Below are 18,815 nucleotides of genomic sequence, written 5' to 3'. Positions count from 1 at the left end.
TTTGGTTATTATTACCAACACAGGTTAATATAAATGACCCAAAGCTGACATCTAGCGGAGGGAGGATGAGCGCAGGATTTTTCTTCTCAAGGGATGGAAACGCAACACTGTTGTGTGCAGGCAGAGATGGCGTTTTGCTCTTCTCTTCAAAAGTGACTGGAAGGCTGGCTACTGAAGGGCTTGTCCTAGGCAGGAAAACAAACCAAGAAGCTCACGGGCTCTCTGGCTAAGTGTGCATATCTCGTCTCGTTTGTGACAAGTGGATCCATAGGTGAATGCCAGGAGCTTGCTTTACAGTGCTGTTGGAGCTCTGAAGGCTGAATGTGAAATAGTTTCAAAAGACAGGGATATAGATGTTCACATCAGGTAGAGTTTGGTCAGGGTCTTGTGAACACATTCAGCAGAAGAGTAGATGTTCACTACAGATGGCGTCCGCGACCCAGGATTTCTGCTGTCAGGAAGGTCAGATCTTCAATCCTGGATCAGATCAGCATCTTGGACATCAGGTCCCAAGGTTACAGGTCTGTTCAGCTTCCAGCTCTTCCCCATTCTTTTGGCTTACTTACTGTCCAAGCTTGGCTGCTTGGGGTGGGAGGGCAACAATACTGGTAAAACTTTGGTAACATTTTCACAAGTTTCTGCCTTACCCTCTGCTTAGTACCACATGTTTATGAGAAAAATATCTCAGTTTTCTAGTTAGTAAAAAGCAACATGTCAAGCACTCTTGCTTACATGGAAAAATTGAAAACATGAACCCTAATGTCTTAGAAAACCAAAGGGCAAATAAAACTGTCCAGTGTTTACTTTTCATTGGTTGTGGAGTCTCCTCTGGAGACATTCAAACCCCACCTGGATATGTTCCTGTGTGATTTAGTCTAGATGATCCTGATCTTGCAGGGGGTTGGACTAGATGATCTTTCGAGGTCCCTTCCACCTCCTAATATTCTGTGAGTCTCTGATTCTGTGATTCATCTCTCACAAAATTAAGTCAATATCATAAAACTGTTGGCACTGCAATACCAGTTTGCAGTGCTTAGCAGGGGAGACAGAGAGAAGCACAGAGAAGGCTCACTAGCTCCAAGCACAGGAAAGGAAGGTGACCAGTGGTCCTCCTGGGAGATGGCTGGGGGCCGGGGGACGAGTGGAAGAAGGGAATCTGAAAGCCCAGTGAGAGAGTGGTGGGATTGTGAGATCCACACACAGCCCTTTAAAATGGAAGAAGACAAAAGAAACTTTACTTGTAGGAACTGTAGGGAGCAAAACCATCTCTGACAGGGTGGTGTGTGCTGTTCAGTGCCATGTCCCAAGCAATCACACTACTGAGAAGGTGCTGCATATTTTTGGGAGGAACTTTAAGTCACCTGATAGAAAAACAAAGTTAGTGTTAAACAAACAGAACAAAGTTTACTGCAGGATTGAGCTTTAATCTCTGGTGGTTGCTTATTGACTCTGGAAAAAACCAGCAGGTACTCAGTGAAAAGGACTCCTCTGCATCCTGTTTGCAGGTGAACTTGATAGAGAGGATCTATCCTCCTGCAGCTCTTCCTGAAACCCAAAGTAAGTCTGAACTGAGGTCTGAATTGGGAAACAATGGGGACTGGGACTGGATTGTTTAAAATTCCCATTTATTCTGCCATGAGAGGACTTGGTATATAATTTTGTGCTTGATGGCTTTGACCTTTCCCACAGTTGGAAAAGGAGAAGTTGTGATAATATACTGCATTTTATGGTATATTGCAATGTATGATGTAAGAAGACTTGTGTTATTAGCAGTGCTTGATGCCTTGAAGGAATACAGAGATGGCTTGGGTTACTTTTACCACCAGCTGCCTAATGCCTGTCAGAGGAGACAAAACAACAGTGAAGAAATCAGTGACATTTCTTCATTTCCAATGAGTTCCTCATCTTGGGTTCTCTCCTAGCAGAGAATTTTAAGTCCTAATTTTGAAGTATCACCTCAGTGATACTTATCCATGTCTGCAGTTTGACAGGTTGGATCTGTGTCCCAGTCCTAAGTGTTTATCTGTGTCAGAAGTGTGTAACATAGGACACATGGGACTGGCTTTGGTGAAGCTTGCAACACCTGCTGATCTGCTGTGGGAAGCTAATCCCGAAAGCTAGGATATTTACTTCTTCCTGTATATTTTTAGAAAAATTAGACCCAAACCACAGCTGCCGTAACACTTCATGTTTTCATATACCTTCCAAAACCACCCATTTTAATCAGAAATGTAGAAGCAATCGCAACAAATGATTTAGCAAATTGATTTTGTCTGTGTTCTGTCCACGTCTCTCCTTGCACACGGGAAGGATTTTCCAAAGCATTCCTTTTCATAGCTCTTGGTCCTGGCCGGTTCAAAGGCGTGTGAGTGCAGGCATTCGCCGAGCAGCATTTCTGCTGGTTTGGTTAGATATCTGGGTCACACAATGTCACTTCTGTTCCCTGAAACATTGAGGGTAGTTCTTAGAATCAGGTTTCATGTTGTGGAGTTTGCTTTTTGCCAGTGTTTTCTTATAGTTTGTCCAAATTTTGTATGTTCCTTCTCTCGCGTGTAATCAGGGCTGCAGTATGTAATGCAAACACCCAGAAGACATTTGTTACGAAAGAAAAAGGAAGATCTGTAGAAAGTAATTTGTTTTGCCACAGCGCTGGCCTTGACAGTGACTTGCACTTAAAGTTTGGACATAGTTTTACGATGCGTTCATGCTGGAGCAGGTTAGATTTAGACTATATTTACTTGCTTCCAGATTTTATGAGCTTGCATTTAGTCACTGCACTCCATAACTAATTGTTCAGTCAGGGAGCCGTCCTGAGGGGTAATCCAGCAAATTATGTTCTGTGACACCCTTTGAGGAGAATTAGTGGAACAAATAACCCAACTAGTTTTAAGATGGAATTTATGACAGCATATGTTTATGTAATGCAGTTTTCTTAAAATAGGAGAGGACCTAAAATGTCTTCTGCAGGCTTCTGAAGGCACAGAGATGCAAGCTTCTTCCTACTCTTATGTGTGTGTCTGCAAATTTTACTCATACTAGAGGAGAGAATGGGTGGCAAGATAGACTGAGACAACCTCTCAGCAACTCTTCTACAGACAGATAGGTCCAAGGTTTTCATTAAGTGTCATTGGAGTCCCTGGAAGAGAGAAGGACATTTCACAAATCTAATTTCCATTCCATGTTGTTCTTTTCTTCAAGGTTTCCAGACCCTCTCTCAGCAATGGCTATGGTGTGTCTTTCAGACTTCGAAGCTTATGCTAAGAAGTATTTACCCAAGATGGCTTGGGATTTTTTTGCAGCTGGAGCAGATGACTGTAGCACTCGAGATGAAAACATCCTGGCATATAAAAGGTAACGTGAGGTGCAAATAAGGATGTTGTACTGGAAGCATTTAAACTGTGATTTTGTGCAAGTGTTTGGACTTCAGAACCAAAGATTCCTTACACCTTGCCCTTTCAAGGTGGTCTCCAAGCAAAATGCACTTACCTGAATGGCATATGATGTATGCTCTGATGCTAGCCTGAATATGACACAGATGGTATGAGGCATAAAGGATGCTGCGGGTCCAGAAAAATGGTAGGGTATGGTATGGTATAGTATGTTATGACAGGTAAGGGGATGAGTGGCTATAATAGGAGATGCAATGGGGGGGTGTGTGGTGAACACCAGGAAGCACACATGCAAATAGTATGAAATTTGGGGAACATGCTGTAGACAGTGGGGGCAGGCACAATATACAGTGAGGACAGACAGACAAATGATGGAGTGGAAGGCAGTGACCTGGGGCTGGGCTGCAAGTAGAAGGAATCTGGGATGAACAATGCGAGCACAAGAGCTGGTGAGCTGAATTGGGAAATGCAGAAGCGATGTACTGTGAGGAGTAAGCAGGAGTAGGGGATTAATGAAAAGTGTAAGTGGCTGAACTGGTGGCTAGACTGACCTCTAAAAGCAAGTGGAAAGGACAAAGAACCTTTGTTATGTGCTGTTTTCTTTATTGGCTCAGATTACTGCATTGCAATAGGTAAATGAAGACTTGGTTTCCATGAGACTTCAGAAAGGTCACTGAACAGCTACCATCCAGAAGGTTGGGTTTTTTTTCCCCTCACAGAATTCATTTCAGGCCACGTATGCTGCAGGATGTATCCATGATGGACACTAGGACTAAGCTCCTGGGGACTGAAATCAGCTTTCCTGTAGGAATCGCCCCTACTGGCTTCCACCAGCTAGCATGGCCTGATGGAGAGAAAAGCACAGCCAGAGGTACTCTTCTGCTTTGTTGCTGTGTAGCAAAATGGGGCTTGTGGAATAGCCTCCAAAAGCTCTTAGGACAACTTCATTTGTGACTGAGTAAATTCTTCAGGCTTGAGGGGCAAACTCTTTTCACACTTTTTGACACCCTTTTTTGTGGATGACCCAGTTGACTCTGGTGACACAGACTGTGTGGGAAGCCCTATAGAGGTTGCTCTTCTGCTCCAGCTACTACTATTAGGAGATCAGCCCAGTGGTGGCTGCTGCAAACTTAAGATGGAGACCGTGGACACATTTCTGACACACTAAGGACCACTCAGGTCCTCAGTGCTGTGGGCTCTAGATAGGATATGAAAGTGGTGGGTGGCACTCAGCCTGTAAATTCCTTGTTACTCATAAGAACAGTCTCTCCCTTTGAGGAAAGCATGACCTCTCTTCCCAAATCCTGTGGTGGACTTGGAGAGCTAGAAATATCTTTTTTTTCTGTGTGTGTTTCTGTGTGCCCTGAGTGCACTTGACAGTGCATTCCTGCAAGGATATAGTTATAAAGCTCATGCTTTTTCAAAAGAAAGAGTTACAAAATGTAAGCATTGCTTCACAGACATAGTGGTGTTGAGTTGATTAGACTTGATGATCTTAGAGTTCTTTTCCAACCTGAAGGATTCTATAATGCTATAAATTACCTCTCCTTTTCCTAATTTCTTAACCATGGTCCTACAACAGTGCATGATAAATATAGGCATTTTAAAGCCCAGGGGCATATTTGCCAATTGGTAGAGGGCTGTGTTTGGTATGATATAAATAAAATGGGAGTTCAGGTGTTCTCTACAAACTGTATATAAAAAACTTGACCTGGTGTCTGGCAGGACTGTACCAGTACCCCTGATTCTGGTTATTTTCCAATACCTCCTGCAGCAGCCAAAGCGATGAACACCTGTTATATTGCCAGCACGTACTCCACTTGCACGCTGGAGGAGATCTCTGCAGCCGCCCCCGGTGGGCTCCGGTGGTTCCAGCTCTACATCCACCGCAACAGGGCGGTTTCCCAGCAGCTGGTCCAACGAGCAACGGCCGCGGGTTTCCAGGGCCTCGTCCTCACCGCCGATCTGCCCTACACTGGCAAAAGACGTGATGATGTCCGCAATGGTTTCTGCCCTCCTCCCCACATGAAACTGAAGAACTTGGAAGGAGCCTTTGAGGTTTGTAAAATAAGCCTGTCCTTTCATTCGCTGTGCTGGTGTGTACCACATGAGACAAGAACCGCTGGGTAACTGCTGTTCTGGCATCTGCTGTACGCAGGGTGTATCTTCTCCCCTTCTGGCTCTGCAGCATCCTGGCTTGACCTCCTGCCAGCCTGGGTTCTGGCTTCAAAATCTCAGCCCAGCATCCTTGGAGACACTGATCTGCATTATAATTATCCTCCTCCAGAGACATGTGCTGTCCAGAGATGATGAACGTATCTGTTAGGAAGTTTAATCTCTTCTAGGACAGGGAAAGACTTCAAGGGACCTCTGGATTGTTACAGCTCAGATGAGGTTTTCTTCCCTCCTGTGGCTGTAGGGAGATGACCGTTCTGAGTATGGATTGCCACCCAACAGCTTGGATCCTTCAGTCACCTGGAATGATATCTATTGGCTGCAGAGCCTGACCCACCTGCCCATTATCATCAAAGGCATCTTGACGAAAGAAGATGCAGAGCTGGCGGTGAGACATGGAGTTCAGGGAATTATTGTGTCCAATCATGGTGGAAGGCAACTGGATGGAGGACCTGCAACTGTAAGTGAGAAAACAGATGTCCCGTGAGGATTGCATGCACATTCACGCTAACCTGGGCATCTCTGTGGTTGCCTTTGTACCTATGCTTCTGGTGGGCCTGTGTGTTTGTTGCATGGCTGTGGATATCTGCAGGGGTACTTTAGATTTAACCTGGTCAGATGCATGCCTTGGCATGGGCTACCCATCTGAGTATTTTCTCAGCATTGAGCCCATATTACTGCAGATACTGGCCCAAGTTAATAAAAGGTCTTTGCCTATGTCTTCATTAGGTGGTGCAGTGCATACACATTCTTTACGTGCTGCAACAAAATAAAGTTCTGGAAACAAAAATGTACAAATGAGAGCATAATGTATTCTCATTGTTCACATCTGCCAAAACATGCACAAACAATGCAGCTAGATTTATGAAGAGGTTTGCTTGTATATTTATGGGCTCAAGTCTAAATGGAAACTTATTGACTTTCATGAGCCAGAAAAAGGATAACTTATCTGGAAAAAAATTCTCCCACTTTTTAATCTTTACAAAGAAATTGTGGGCTGTTTCGATGCTTGTGTATTTCACTGCTTTAATTTGTCTTCTGCCACTTTTTCCAATTGTTTTTATTTTACAATTCTCTATTGCATAGTATCTTAAGGACTTTCTTTTCTCTGTTTTCCTCTGTAAAGTAAAAATAGGCACCAGGAACTTGACCTCTTATTCCCTTCCCTTCTCTTCCTTTCCCTACCCTCCCCTTCCCTTTTCTCTTCTCTGCCTGACAAATTAAAAAAAAATCTAAATGCTAAAGACATAATAATGGAAATGGCATCCACATTAATTTTCTCTTCTATCTTCTGAGTTTCTTTCCATACACAGACAAAGCAGTAGATACCTAGTTCAGCTCTGCCCCTCCTCTACTACCAAGCCTGGTGCAGAGTGGCAGAAGCTATTGTCACTGGTTTTGGTGAGCTACTCATGTAAAATTTCAGCCCGAAATTTTCCATCCTGAAATTCTGAAAAAATAATGACCAATTGGAAAAACCTACTTAAGAAATCTTAATTATAGCTGCCCCACCTAAAAAAAAAAAGTAAAAGAAAAAGACAAAAAGAGTGTAAGGTACTATAGAAAAAAGACCTTTGAATTTGCTGCAAAGGAGAGTTAAATGGGTCTAGTGCAATGTCCTGCCACTGGCAATACTTCCAGAGCCAGCACCCTTGCATGGCACTGCCCCACATGGCACTCTGCTCTATGGGAAAGACCTGATGGACTCAGGAGACTCAGACTGGAGGAAAATGTAGTTGACTGGACTACACAGAAAATTAAAACAAGGTTTAGGGCATTGAAGGAGTCTTTTGACAGGTGGTCACCAGGATTAGTTTGAAATGTAAGTTTAAGCAATTTGGGCAGTAGCAGGGACAGGTGTGACATCAGCCTTTCATACAAACATTTGTATAATCCATCATTGTCTCCAATGAAAATAAGATAATGACGATCATTTCCATTTAAATCTATTTTAAAAATCTTTCAGATAGCAAGTGAAGCAAAGCACTTCAAAATGGGGTTAACTCCCTGGCAAAGAGAACAGGGAGCTGCATGTTACTCTGCAGCTTTTGCTGCTGAGCTATTTGTGATGCACCATCACATTTCATCTCCAGAAGGTGTGCTCTGGAAGCACTGCACCCCTGCTTGTCTCTCTGGAGTATCTCCTTTCTTTTGGAATCAAAAGCTGACCTCAAGGTGACAGTGGCTGCTTCTTTGCAGATTGATGCTCTGGTGGAGGTTGTGGACGCGGTGCAAGGCAGAGTTGAAGTTTATTTGGATGGTGGGATACGAAAAGGAAGTGATGTCTTGAAAGCGCTGGCACTGGGAGCAAAATGCGTCTTTATCGGAAGACCAGCCTTATGGGGTCTTGCTTACAAGGTAAGGAGCTTCCAGCTTGTGTGTCTACTTCCCATACTCTCCAATGCTCTGTTCTTGTTACTCAAAAGCTACAGAGACAGTTTCGTCCAGTGAAGAATCTTGCTGGGGGTTTTTTTGTTTTCTTTTGCTGAATTGTAAGTGGGAACACCCCAAATTGAATCAAAACCAGACATTTTCTGCGTTTGAAAAATACCACTGAGTTTTAAAACTTCAGATAGTATTTTGAAGCTGATAACATCTTTTGTGGGACCTGATTTCTTGGTGTGGCAGTTTAGTGCTAAAATACTGTAGGACTCAGGACCGTCAGTGTGTTTGAAAAGCAGAGGCTGTGCCACAGAGATGAGTCTGACAATTTTGTTTGCTGTCATCTTACTTGGAAATAATATATGGTTTTGATACAGCAGTTTTGTAGTGATATTATGAATTCTTCAGAAACACATACAGAACTCCATCCACTGATGTCTGAAACATTTTGGACAAACCTGATCACAACTGTGTACTGTAAGTGTCTGAGCATGTCATTACTCTCTCAGTTCCAGCTTTTCTGCCCCTTAACTACTAGATATTTCTATAATCTAGAATACTGAATTAGGCCTCATAATTGTGCCAGTTGTTTGCTTTGCTAATTTTTTGCTTTGTATCCTCTGGATTGGAGTTTTCAAGATTTTCTTTAAAAGAAAAAAGTAATTTTTATGGTCGAGAAACATTTACTGTCCAGTGATGTGATTGCTGTGGAATTCAGCAGCTGGGCTTTCAGCAAGAGATCATCTGAATCTTCTGAGAAACCTTGAAGAAGTTGAAGCACTAATTCTATTTCCAGTAAACCTCATGAAGTTCCACATGGCCAAGTACAAGGTCCTGCACATGGTTCAGGGCAATCCCAAGCACAAATGTAGGCTGGGCAGAAAATGGATTGCAATCAGCCCTGAGGAGAAGCACTTGGAGGTGTTGACTGATGTCAAACTCAACATGAACCTGCAATGTGCACTTGCAGCCCAGAAAGCCAACCATGGCCTTGGCTGCATCAAAAAAACTGTGACCAGAATGTTGAGGGAGGTGATTCTGCTCTTCTGCTCTGCTGAGAGCCCCTTCCTGGAGTGCTGTGTCCAGCTCTGGGGTCCCCAGTACAGGAAAAACAGGGACCTGTTGGAATAAGTCCAGAGTAGGGCCGCAAAAGTTGTCAGAGTGCTGGAACACCTCTTCTGTAAAGACAGGCTGGAGAAGAGAAGGTTTCCAGTACCTAAAGGTGCCTTCCCTGGAGATATTCAAGACTCGTCTGGACACCTACCTATGTGATATGTCCTAGAGGGGACAGGGGGCTGGACCCGATGATCTCTTGAGGTCCCTTCCAACCCCTACAATTCTGTGATTCTGTGCCTACAGGGAAACAGGAGTGGGACTGTTTACAAGGGCATGGAGTGATAGGACAAGGTGTAATGGTGTAACCTGGTCTAGTGGAGGGTGTCCCTGCCCATGGCAGGGGGTTGGAACTAGATGGTCCTTATGGTTCCTGCCAACCCAAACCATTAAATGGTTCTATGAAGTGGAGAAAAAGGACTTAATGTGAAAAGGGTGTTGCTGTGAGTTGCCTGCAGTTTTTCCACAATGAATTTTTTTTTTGTTCAGCTGTGCTTCGGTGTTCTATTCCATAGAGCATTCCTAAAGATGTATCTCCAAGGCATTACACTAGCATATGAGAGAGGAAGGCCATAAACAAGCACTGACATTGCCTGCACCCAAAGCATTTTTTTATTGCAAGAAGAAAAAATAAAATTTATGAGAAAAAAGAAAAATTCTCCAATACTTTACAGTAAGATCAAAATCACATGTACATTTTACTGGATTTTGGGTGCTCAGAGGAAAAAACCCACAGTGTACTATTTTCAAGGATTCAGTCCAGTATCTGGGTGAAGTTTTTAAAGCTGAAGCAAATATATAAAACTCTCATTGCTTCATAAAATACAGTCAGTGTTTGTAAGGCTTGACATTTTAAAACAAGCATATTGGTGGAGGCTAACTGAAAGCTAAGAGAAAAAACAGCTATAAAATGTCAGAAGTGAAAAACAGCTTTGTTTTCTTCCCTATTCAGATGTATCACAAAAGGAAAAGCATCTAAATTAATCTGTGATGAACAGAGTACATCCATCATATTATTTTAATCATTCATCTGTGTGAGAGACTGATACTGGCACAGGCTGAAGGGACTGTCCCAGCTCTCACAGCGCAAGCATCCTGCGGCATCGCTCTGTGCCAGTGCTCCTTTTACCCTGGCTGCTTTCTTTGTTGGCACAGGGTGAAGAAGGCCTTCAGGACCTTTTGAGGATTTTGCAGGATGAGTTTCGTTTATCGATGGCCTTGGCTGGTAAGCATTTTGCAGGTTGTTTTTTAATTGGCAGTACAGAGGCTTTTTGCATGCAAGAAGCTCAGAAGTCTGATGGGTGGGTCACAAAAAGGGAGCCCATGTGAGCTGTGCTGGGTCTAGTTGCTATATTCAAGGTAATTCTTCACTTCCTGTGAAACCACTTGGCATTTCAGGTGCCCATAGCGATGAAATTTGCATGGACGAAGTAGGTGGAAACACCTTTCTGACCCAGTTAAAGAGATGCAAAACTGCTAAGTAGAGAGCAAAACCTGGAAGTTCTGTTCTGCTGGGATTTGCAGCATGCATTTTTCAGTATTTAATGTTTTCCAATGCAAAATGCAACTGATTTTATTTCTTTTTCCTGCATGAAATTTTTTTGAAAATGGATGCAGAATTTTTCTCTGTGTATTAGAGAACACAGTCTCTTGGTGCACATTCAAATCTCTGCATGCCACATGCATTAAAATCCTCCATGTCTCCTCCAAGCTTTTACTAATGTTCCTTATTCTGTGCTTCTCATTTCCACTCCTACCTGTAGCTGCCACATTTGACCCCCTCTCTGAAGAGCGACTTTGCACAGTGGGTGCAAACAAACTCATTTCACACACATACAAGTATGACATGGGGATCCAGTGCAGAAGTATTCAGATCATCAGCATTCAGACATCAGCAAAGGGTCTTATCCCACTTTGAATTATGTTTTAAACATTTTCATGCTCTAGTGACCATGAACTCAAGTGGATAGCAACACTGAGTGGGAGACTGGAAGTAAAATCCCATTGGGCCTTTCTTAATAGGCCGGGGGTTTTGGGGTTACTTTTTCAACTAGCAACGATTCCTACAAGTTTGGGTTTTTTCCAGGAGTCTCTCACATTTCTTCACAAGCCAAAGGGCAATAAACTTGGCAAGAGTAGCAGCTTGGAACCTTTTTGGCAGGGCTGTGACATTCCAGCCAGATTTGACCAATTGATACAGCAACATAAATCTCCATCTCTGGTCATTTGACACACAGTAATCTCTGTGTCTTTTCTGTCTACCTTTCACGTCTGGCTGGGTCAAATGGTTCCCTGCTCAGCTTCTTATAAGAAACCTCTTTTTCATGTTTCTAACTCTTCTTGTGTGGGAAGCCTGGTGCCTAACCTCAAGGCTGAAGATGCCATTGAGGCTCCTGTGAGTGAGCTGTTGAAGTACCAACCTATCCCCATGTGGGTCATGCAAGACTAGACCATGATTCAGAGAAGGGGGGACCTTCCAAATTTCATCCACAGACCTTTTTCACAAACATGTTTAATTTCTCTATTTCAGGCTGCTCCAATGTCTCAGAGATTGGCCGACACCTGGTTCAGGTCTCAAAGCTGTGAACAGCCTTCTGCAGTGCCCACTGAATAGAGGCAGCTCAGGATGAGGTCCCAATCAGACCAAAGAGAGAAAAAGGAGGTGCAAATGTTGAATGTGCAAAAAGCATCTGTTAAGGCCTTCAGAAAACTTCTGATGAGATTAGGAAAGGCTTTGCATTACCAGAGGCTGTTCTCTACTTTTATAGATACCAATGAGTTCTTTGCTGCTTTGGGTAATTGTTACTTACTTTAAATAAATACATTTACTTTAAACTGACTGTTCTGTGACATTACTTGTGTTGGGCCTTACTCACAAGCTCTGTGTTATATTGGGCAGCCAGACCTGGAAAACTGTGCCCTTTGATTCTTCTGCTTGCCTGTCCTACCCAGACTGACTGCAACTGATGCACACCTTTCCTGTGGTGTCATTGCCTTTCCTTCAGAATAAATTTTGATTTCATGGTACACAATAATGGTGTAATGAAGCCACCACAAGTCAGCTCAGCAATGAAATTGCCATCATGATTGTTTCAGGTCCAGCAGACATTTCTGAGTTTAAGATGGCTTTCCTCATTGAAAGACTTCCAGCATCTGGTTTTGTTGCCTTACAATGAAAGCTGGGACTCTGGAGCCTGAAATGACAGCTTTTTTTGTGCTCCAAGGAGCGCAAACTGGACTGGGCTGGAGGGCCACAAAAATGATCAATGGGTTGGCTGATACCTTCCATATCTTGGGCTTTCCTAGATGTATTCATAGCAGATTGAGAAACAAGATACATCAGTTAACAGTTACTTCAGCTACCTTTTATGTTAGTGGTGGGAGGTCTTGTCTAGTGCTTCTGTATGCAGAGAAATGAAATCACTAGTAACCAAAGCAACACCCTGTGCTCCCCACAGAGAGCCCCTGTTCCTTCACTGCACAGGTATCTGCACTTCAGACTCATTCAAGCAATGGTCAGTACTTACACATTTTCACAGCACAAGCTTGTGGCAGTGCTTAAATAACTCACGTGGTGCACTGGTCTCTGCCCACAGAGGAGTACTGCCAGCACTGGCTGAGGGAGCTGCCAAAACCACCCAAGCAGCATGTGGTGTTTGCCCTCAGAAGATGGTACAGAGGTTGCTGCTGCCAGCATAAGCAGCACAAACCCTTGCTCTTCAAGGTAATGGAAAGGTCTGCTCATCTGTTCCCTGTCTGAGTTTCTTCCTGAGACACAGGTCTTGCCTCTGCATGAGGAAGCAAACCCTTGGCTATGCCACCCACCTGGCCACCAGCCATCAGCTGGTGGTGATGGGTCCTTAATAAGAACTAGGAGCTCTTCCTTGCTTTCTCTCTCCTAGTCCTTTTTCACCTGTATGTTTCCTTCTCTGGAGCACCTCTTAGAGAACAATCTTCAGCTGCACCATCTAGTCTTTCTCTTTTTCCCTAATTCCGTCTCTTTTCATCATCTCTCTGCTCCCCACCCTTATTATTTTTCTTCAGAAAAACTTCAATCCTAGTCTACACTAGGTGGTGAGAGGCTGGGACAACTGCACTTAAGCTCTGTTTCCATGAAAATGAGGTGTTCTGTCTCCCTGGTAAATGATCATCAAGGCCTTTGCTCCTCATTCACAGAAAGAAATCTCTTTTGTTTGGGGAAATCCGAGTACTGAAAAATCATCAATTTCTCACCTGCATTTCACTTAGGTAACTTTCACTTGCAGTCAGACTCTCTCAATGCTCCATGAAGGGAATGACTGGTCTGCTCATGCCCCTCCTCATGGCAGTTTCATAGAATCATAGAATGTGTTAGGTTGGAAGGGACTTTTAGAAGTAGTCTAGTCCCTGCAGTAAGCAGGGACATCTTCACTAGATCAAGTCACTCAGATCCCCATCAAGCCTGATCCTGAATATCTTCAGGGATTGGGCCTCCACTATGTCTTTGGGTAACCTGTCCCAGTGATCCACCACCCCCATATTGAAGAATTTTTTCCTAATATCCAACCTAAATCTTCCCTTTTCAAGTTTAAAACCATTACCCCTCATCCTACTGCTGCATTCTCTTGTGAACATTTCTTCTCCAGCTTTCTTATAGGCACCTTTCAGGTATTGGAAGGCTGCTACAAGGTCCCCCTGGATCCTTCTCTTCTCCAGGCTGAATAACCTCTCTTCATAGGAGCGGTGCTCCAGCCCATTGATCATTTTTGTGGCCCTCCAGTCCAGTCCAGTTTGCACTCCTTGGAGCACAAAAAAAGCTGTCATTTCAGGCTCCAGAGTCCCAGCTTTCATTGTAAGGCAACAAAACCAGATGCTGGAAGTCTTTCAATGAGGAAAGCCATCTTAAACTCAGAAATGTCTGCTGGACCTGAAACAATCATGATGGCAATTTCATTGCTGAGCTGACTTGTGGTGGCTTCATTACACCATTATTGTGTACCATGAAATCAAAATTTATTCTGAAGGAAAGGCAATAACACATCATGAAAATAAGCACAGTGTTTTATTTTGTGATTACATCTGTTTTTTCCATGGCACTGAAGTTGCGGGATGGAGAACAGGAGATCAGGTGAAGCTGAAGGACATGGGAACCTTTACTGAAGGCAGCTGGACAAAGGGTAGCCTTTGATCAAGCTGTTCTATAGGATAGATAGCATAAACAAAAACATAGCATAGGCATCAACATAGCAGAAATGTTTCTGAGGCCACTAATTTGCAGCTCCTGTGATCTGGATGTGTACTGCAGTACATATGAAGCCAGCTTTGAAGAGCCATGGAGCGCTTGGAAGTGAAATGAAGGCAAGCAGGTGTGCAGGACTGCAGGCATTTGGAATGAGCAGCATCACGGAGCTGAAATATCTAGTTCCCCATTCCTGTCTCTTGCTGTTGCCCTTTTACAGCCATACAATTTTTCTATCTGAGTTTTGAAACCATACAATACAAGATACTCTCCTTGTCCTTTCTCCCCTTTCAGATCTGCATGTGCTCCAAACATGAAGCGAGGCCTGTACACTTGGATAGTTCTGCATCCCCTGGGAAAAAAGGAGATGGGGAGATTTTGCTGGTCAGGTTTGTGTGCCACAGGGATCAGTACCAAAGGTGAACCATTACAGAACTGGGCATGTGCATCCTAGGGAGCAAATAGTGAAACCTCTCTTCAGCTTAGGTGTCAAGGGCAAGCTACTGCCCACAGTAGAATGCCATGTCTGGTGCAAAGAGCCAGCCCACAGTAGCACAGACCCCCTGTTGCAGCCTGATTTGCAACTGGCAGATGCCATGGTGCCCATTTGCCTGGCATGTGTGGGAGGAATCACAGGATCAAGCAGCGATCTGTTGCACAAGCCCTAGTTTAAATTGGCCTTAAGGAGGAAGAGGAGAGAGGCTAGCCCTTTAGCTCACTGTTTAGACCTGAACTTCTCACAGAGATAACAGTGTCTGCAGCGATTTTCCAGAGGCCTTCACATGGAGGCCTTTGTCTCTGTTCCAATAATAATAAACCTTGTCAGCAGCCTGACAGCCTGGCTGATAAGACTGAAGAATAATATCACATCATGCACTCTGACGGACTTCAAGGATGTGCAAGAACAGGCTGGGACTGTGCTCAGTCCTAAGAAGGCTAAAGGGGAGGGGAGGGGGGGAATCACATCACTGTCTTTTACTACTCATTTGGAGGGAACAGTGAAGATGCAGGCCAGCTTCTTGGATCTAAAAGGGTGAAAGGCAATGGACACAGGTTGCAGTGAGTTGAATTCCAGTTAGAAATGAGTGGGAATAAATTCACTTTGAGGGTGGTCAGATATTGCAACAGAGTGTTTGTGAAATCTTCATCCTTGGAGATGGAGACTGGGCAAGGTTCTGTGCAATCTTGTCTAACCTGACACTGATTTGAGCAGAGCCTGGGTGAGAGAACTTCAGATTCTCCTTTCAATCTAAATTGTTGGGGACCATCACAGAATCGCTAAATAAGAGCTACACATCAACTCTGCCCCCTGCTACACTGATGTGATTAACTACCGTGGAGCTGCTGAGGCAGCATTTTTATCTCTGTAAAAGAAGCTGCAGAAAGCATTTTCTGAGGGAAAAAGAGAGCTATTTGGTGAGTGAGCTTAAAAGAAGAGATCACAGGGTTCGGCCAGGCTGAGACTTGATTGAACAAGCCCCTCAAACAACTTTTCCAAGACTTTGGAACTTTTTTACAGTTTGAATTAAGCCTGTGCCAATGTCTACCAAAGTCTCATGCCCCCCCTCTTCCAGCCACCGCCCCCCCTCCCCCCAGATTTTGACTGCATTTGACTATTGTAAATATCTCTGATGCAAATTCAAGCAAGGTCAAATCTTCCAAAAACGTTATGCCCAAAGAGATTGCAAACGTGTGGGTTAAGGACTAATCAAACCCTGCTGCCTCCCAACATCCCTGTAGCAGGGACAGAGAATCAGTCAATGTACATGGCTAGTTTTTCTACAAATTGAACCACATACATTTTCCTTTGGTATATGGTGCAAATTTCCATGGCCTTTAAATATATAATTCACTCAACAATTTCAGTTGAGGAAACACAGTTCTACCTACAACTAAAGGGAAATGAGACTAAATGTTTGTTAATTGCCCAACTCATGTGCTGTTTAATATAGTAAAAATACCACAAGAAAGTCTTTCCGATCTTGAAGCTCAGGTAATAAAAGTTTGCAATGACTTTCTCACTTCTACCAAAAAACAGTTGATAGTTTTTCTGTTCAGTAGTTGGTCCTACTGAAATTTGAAATATTTTCTTTGTCAGGTTTGTATACACAGAAACATTGAGACCTCATAAGGTGGTTATCTTCATATCTTGGTGAAAGTGTCTCAAAACTGCTCCTCACTGTGAGAAGTTCTGTTTATTTGGAGTTTGATTCAGCACAGCAGTCCAAAAGTTGGTTATTTAAGCCTTGTTGCCTCTTCTCAATATGTAACCAGAAGAGAGATGAAAATGTTTTGAGGAGGGAATAGTGCCTCTCACCTTGAAGGAGAGAAGTTTTCCTATGATGAACCTACATCTCAAAGCACACCCTCTTTCACAGAGCTGCCAATATGTAGGCGTTTTGAGCTTACAGGCTTACAATTGTAAGAAACACAGTTTTTCACAGGAAAAAAATGGATTTTTTTATGGCTTTTTGGTCATAACTGCTCTAAGTTTAGACAGCAATGGGTCCAGTTAAATAATGAGCAAGCCTTTGCTTTCCCCACTTCAGTTATCATCAGTCAACAGAGCTGACTCCAGAAACACCTTTCCTAAACCAGACTTCTTTTCTGGACAAAAGAAGCTTCTGGATAGCTTCTTTTGCCTGGTTACACAATTAAACAGCATCATCCTCTGTAAAAGTATATTTTTATCCTACCTAAAACTTCCATGGTTTGCAATGTTACTGCATTTATTCACTCCAGTAACATGAGTTTGTTCTCAGTGCTGCTGGGAATTTTCACTTCACTATTTCTCTCTTAGTTTTATCTCCACTATACTCCCCCCTGAATCCCTTTTTCTCCTTGTGATGAGGCTAAGTACAAGCATTCTCCTAACACCAGCCAGCCACTACCCCAAAGTATCTTTGTCACAGTAAGCACCAATAAAGCCAGAGGATCAACACTGTTTCTGGACCAGCAGATAAGAGACATGGCTGTGATGGCACACAGACTGCACATACATGAATAGCAATTCTGTAACACAAGTCAAAATTTACAATCTCTGATTTTCTAAAATGATACTCCTAGACATGCATCCCATTCTATAGCAAAGTATCAGATTGTGAAGATCTTGGTTTATGTTCAGGTCTAGGAGAAGAAGACAACGTTGTTTAAAAATGATTACACCTTGACACAGAGTGCAGAGTTGGTAACCTTTTTAGACACTGCTGAATTATGTTTTAGCCTGCCAATTCCAGACTCTTGCAATAGCTCTCAATTTCTTCAAGTCATCCTTGGTGGTCACGGGTCTGGTGGCTCTGGCCTCTTTGCTCATCGACACTGTTCTGGGGCACACAGCCCATTCTGGCATCTGCCTCTGTGTCCTTTGAGGAACACCAGGGCCAGTTTTGTTCACGGCACAGAGGTGTTGTCATGCCACCCAGCAACCCCACACAGCAGTGTCAAGAAGAAACAGAAGGTGAAAATGCTGCCTCTGGGAGAGACCACAAGAAGCATCAGCAGGTCTCTGCTTGAACTGAATAAAGTGCTGTCCGACCCCTGACATCTGCAAGCAGCAGTTCCAATGAAGGCTGCTGGGCAGCTGTGTATAAAATTCCCTCAAACCAAGCCAAGCATTTGGCCCAGCAGCACCCCAGCAGACAAAGGGATGGCAGCAATGAGTCTCCTTACCCTCCCCTACGTGGCACTCATACTCTCACACAAACCGCTACCCCCGCTAACCTCGGTCCTTCTCATAGGCGAGCATGGTTTGGGAGAGCACTTCCTGTCTTAATAGGCTACGTTGTGGTCTTTATAATGCCTCCTTAGGCATTTTATTTCCTTCCTAAAACTGAAAAGGAAGGACTGTTTCGGAGAAGCCCCGACTGCAGCAGCAGGCTTTGGGCGGTTATCGTCCCTCACAAAACGCACGCACTGCACACAACTAATTTGCGGAGCCTCTGATAAGGACACACAACACCAAGGTCCTGCCTGAGAGAAGCCAAGGAAAGAAACACTGATAACAATTTTTTTAAAAGCTTTGTTGGGGTATGGGAAGGATTCTCAAGGACACTGTGATTGAAACAGTTGCTGAAACTTTGTCATCTATGTTAGCTTTTAACCAACTTCACTTTTCTCCTCCAACAAAAATGGGTTTGCTTTCCTCCAGCCACTTGCAGGCCCTGTTTTGCTCTAAAAAAGTGTTTCTATATGATGTTTCTAATGATGTTTCTATAGTTTTCTCCAGGGCTGTCTTTAAGGAGTGAACAAAATTGCAGAATAAAAAAAGGGAGATGAGGAGTTAGTTGCAAGAGTCTCTGAAAGGCATTTTTAGAGACGTATTCCAGCAGTGCCTGAAATCAGTGATCCCCTTTCCAGTGTTTTCGAACTGGTTGCATTGGTGGGCTACCTGTATGAAATCTTGCTTCAGTAGGGATGTCTGCCTACCCCTGCATGAGAGAGAAAGAAAATAGAGCTGCAGAAAGAGTGTCCTGACAGTACACAAAGACCCAGCAAAGCAGTGCAGGTATTTGGAGCTTCAGACTAATGCTGAAGCCCTG

The 18,815-nt window shown here is 43.6% G+C and overlaps 1 protein-coding gene across 1 annotated transcript; it reads left to right on the top strand.

Annotated features, from left to right (window-relative positions):
• Positions 1 to 1,464: 1,464 nt before the first annotated feature.
• Positions 1,465 to 11,898, top strand: HAO2 (hydroxyacid oxidase 2). Its single transcript, XM_084268566.1, has 8 exons — positions 1,465 to 1,557; positions 3,199 to 3,351; positions 4,109 to 4,260; positions 5,164 to 5,447; positions 5,809 to 6,024; positions 7,764 to 7,922; positions 10,215 to 10,284; positions 11,590 to 11,898. The coding sequence occupies exons 2-8, from the start codon at positions 3,221 to 3,223 to the stop codon at positions 11,643 to 11,645; spliced, it is 1,068 nt and encodes a 355-aa protein (XP_084124692.1). The 5' UTR covers positions 1,465 to 1,557; positions 3,199 to 3,220; the 3' UTR covers positions 11,646 to 11,898.
• Positions 11,899 to 18,815: the final 6,917 nt, after the last annotated feature.

This window comes from Gallinula chloropus (assembly GCF_964237585.1).
Source record: "Gallinula chloropus genome assembly, chromosome: 1".
NCBI lineage: Eukaryota > Metazoa > Chordata > Aves > Gruiformes > Rallidae > Gallinula > Gallinula chloropus.
The sequence above is the reverse complement of the archived record's forward strand: the minus strand, read 5'-3'. Positions and strand labels throughout refer to the sequence as shown.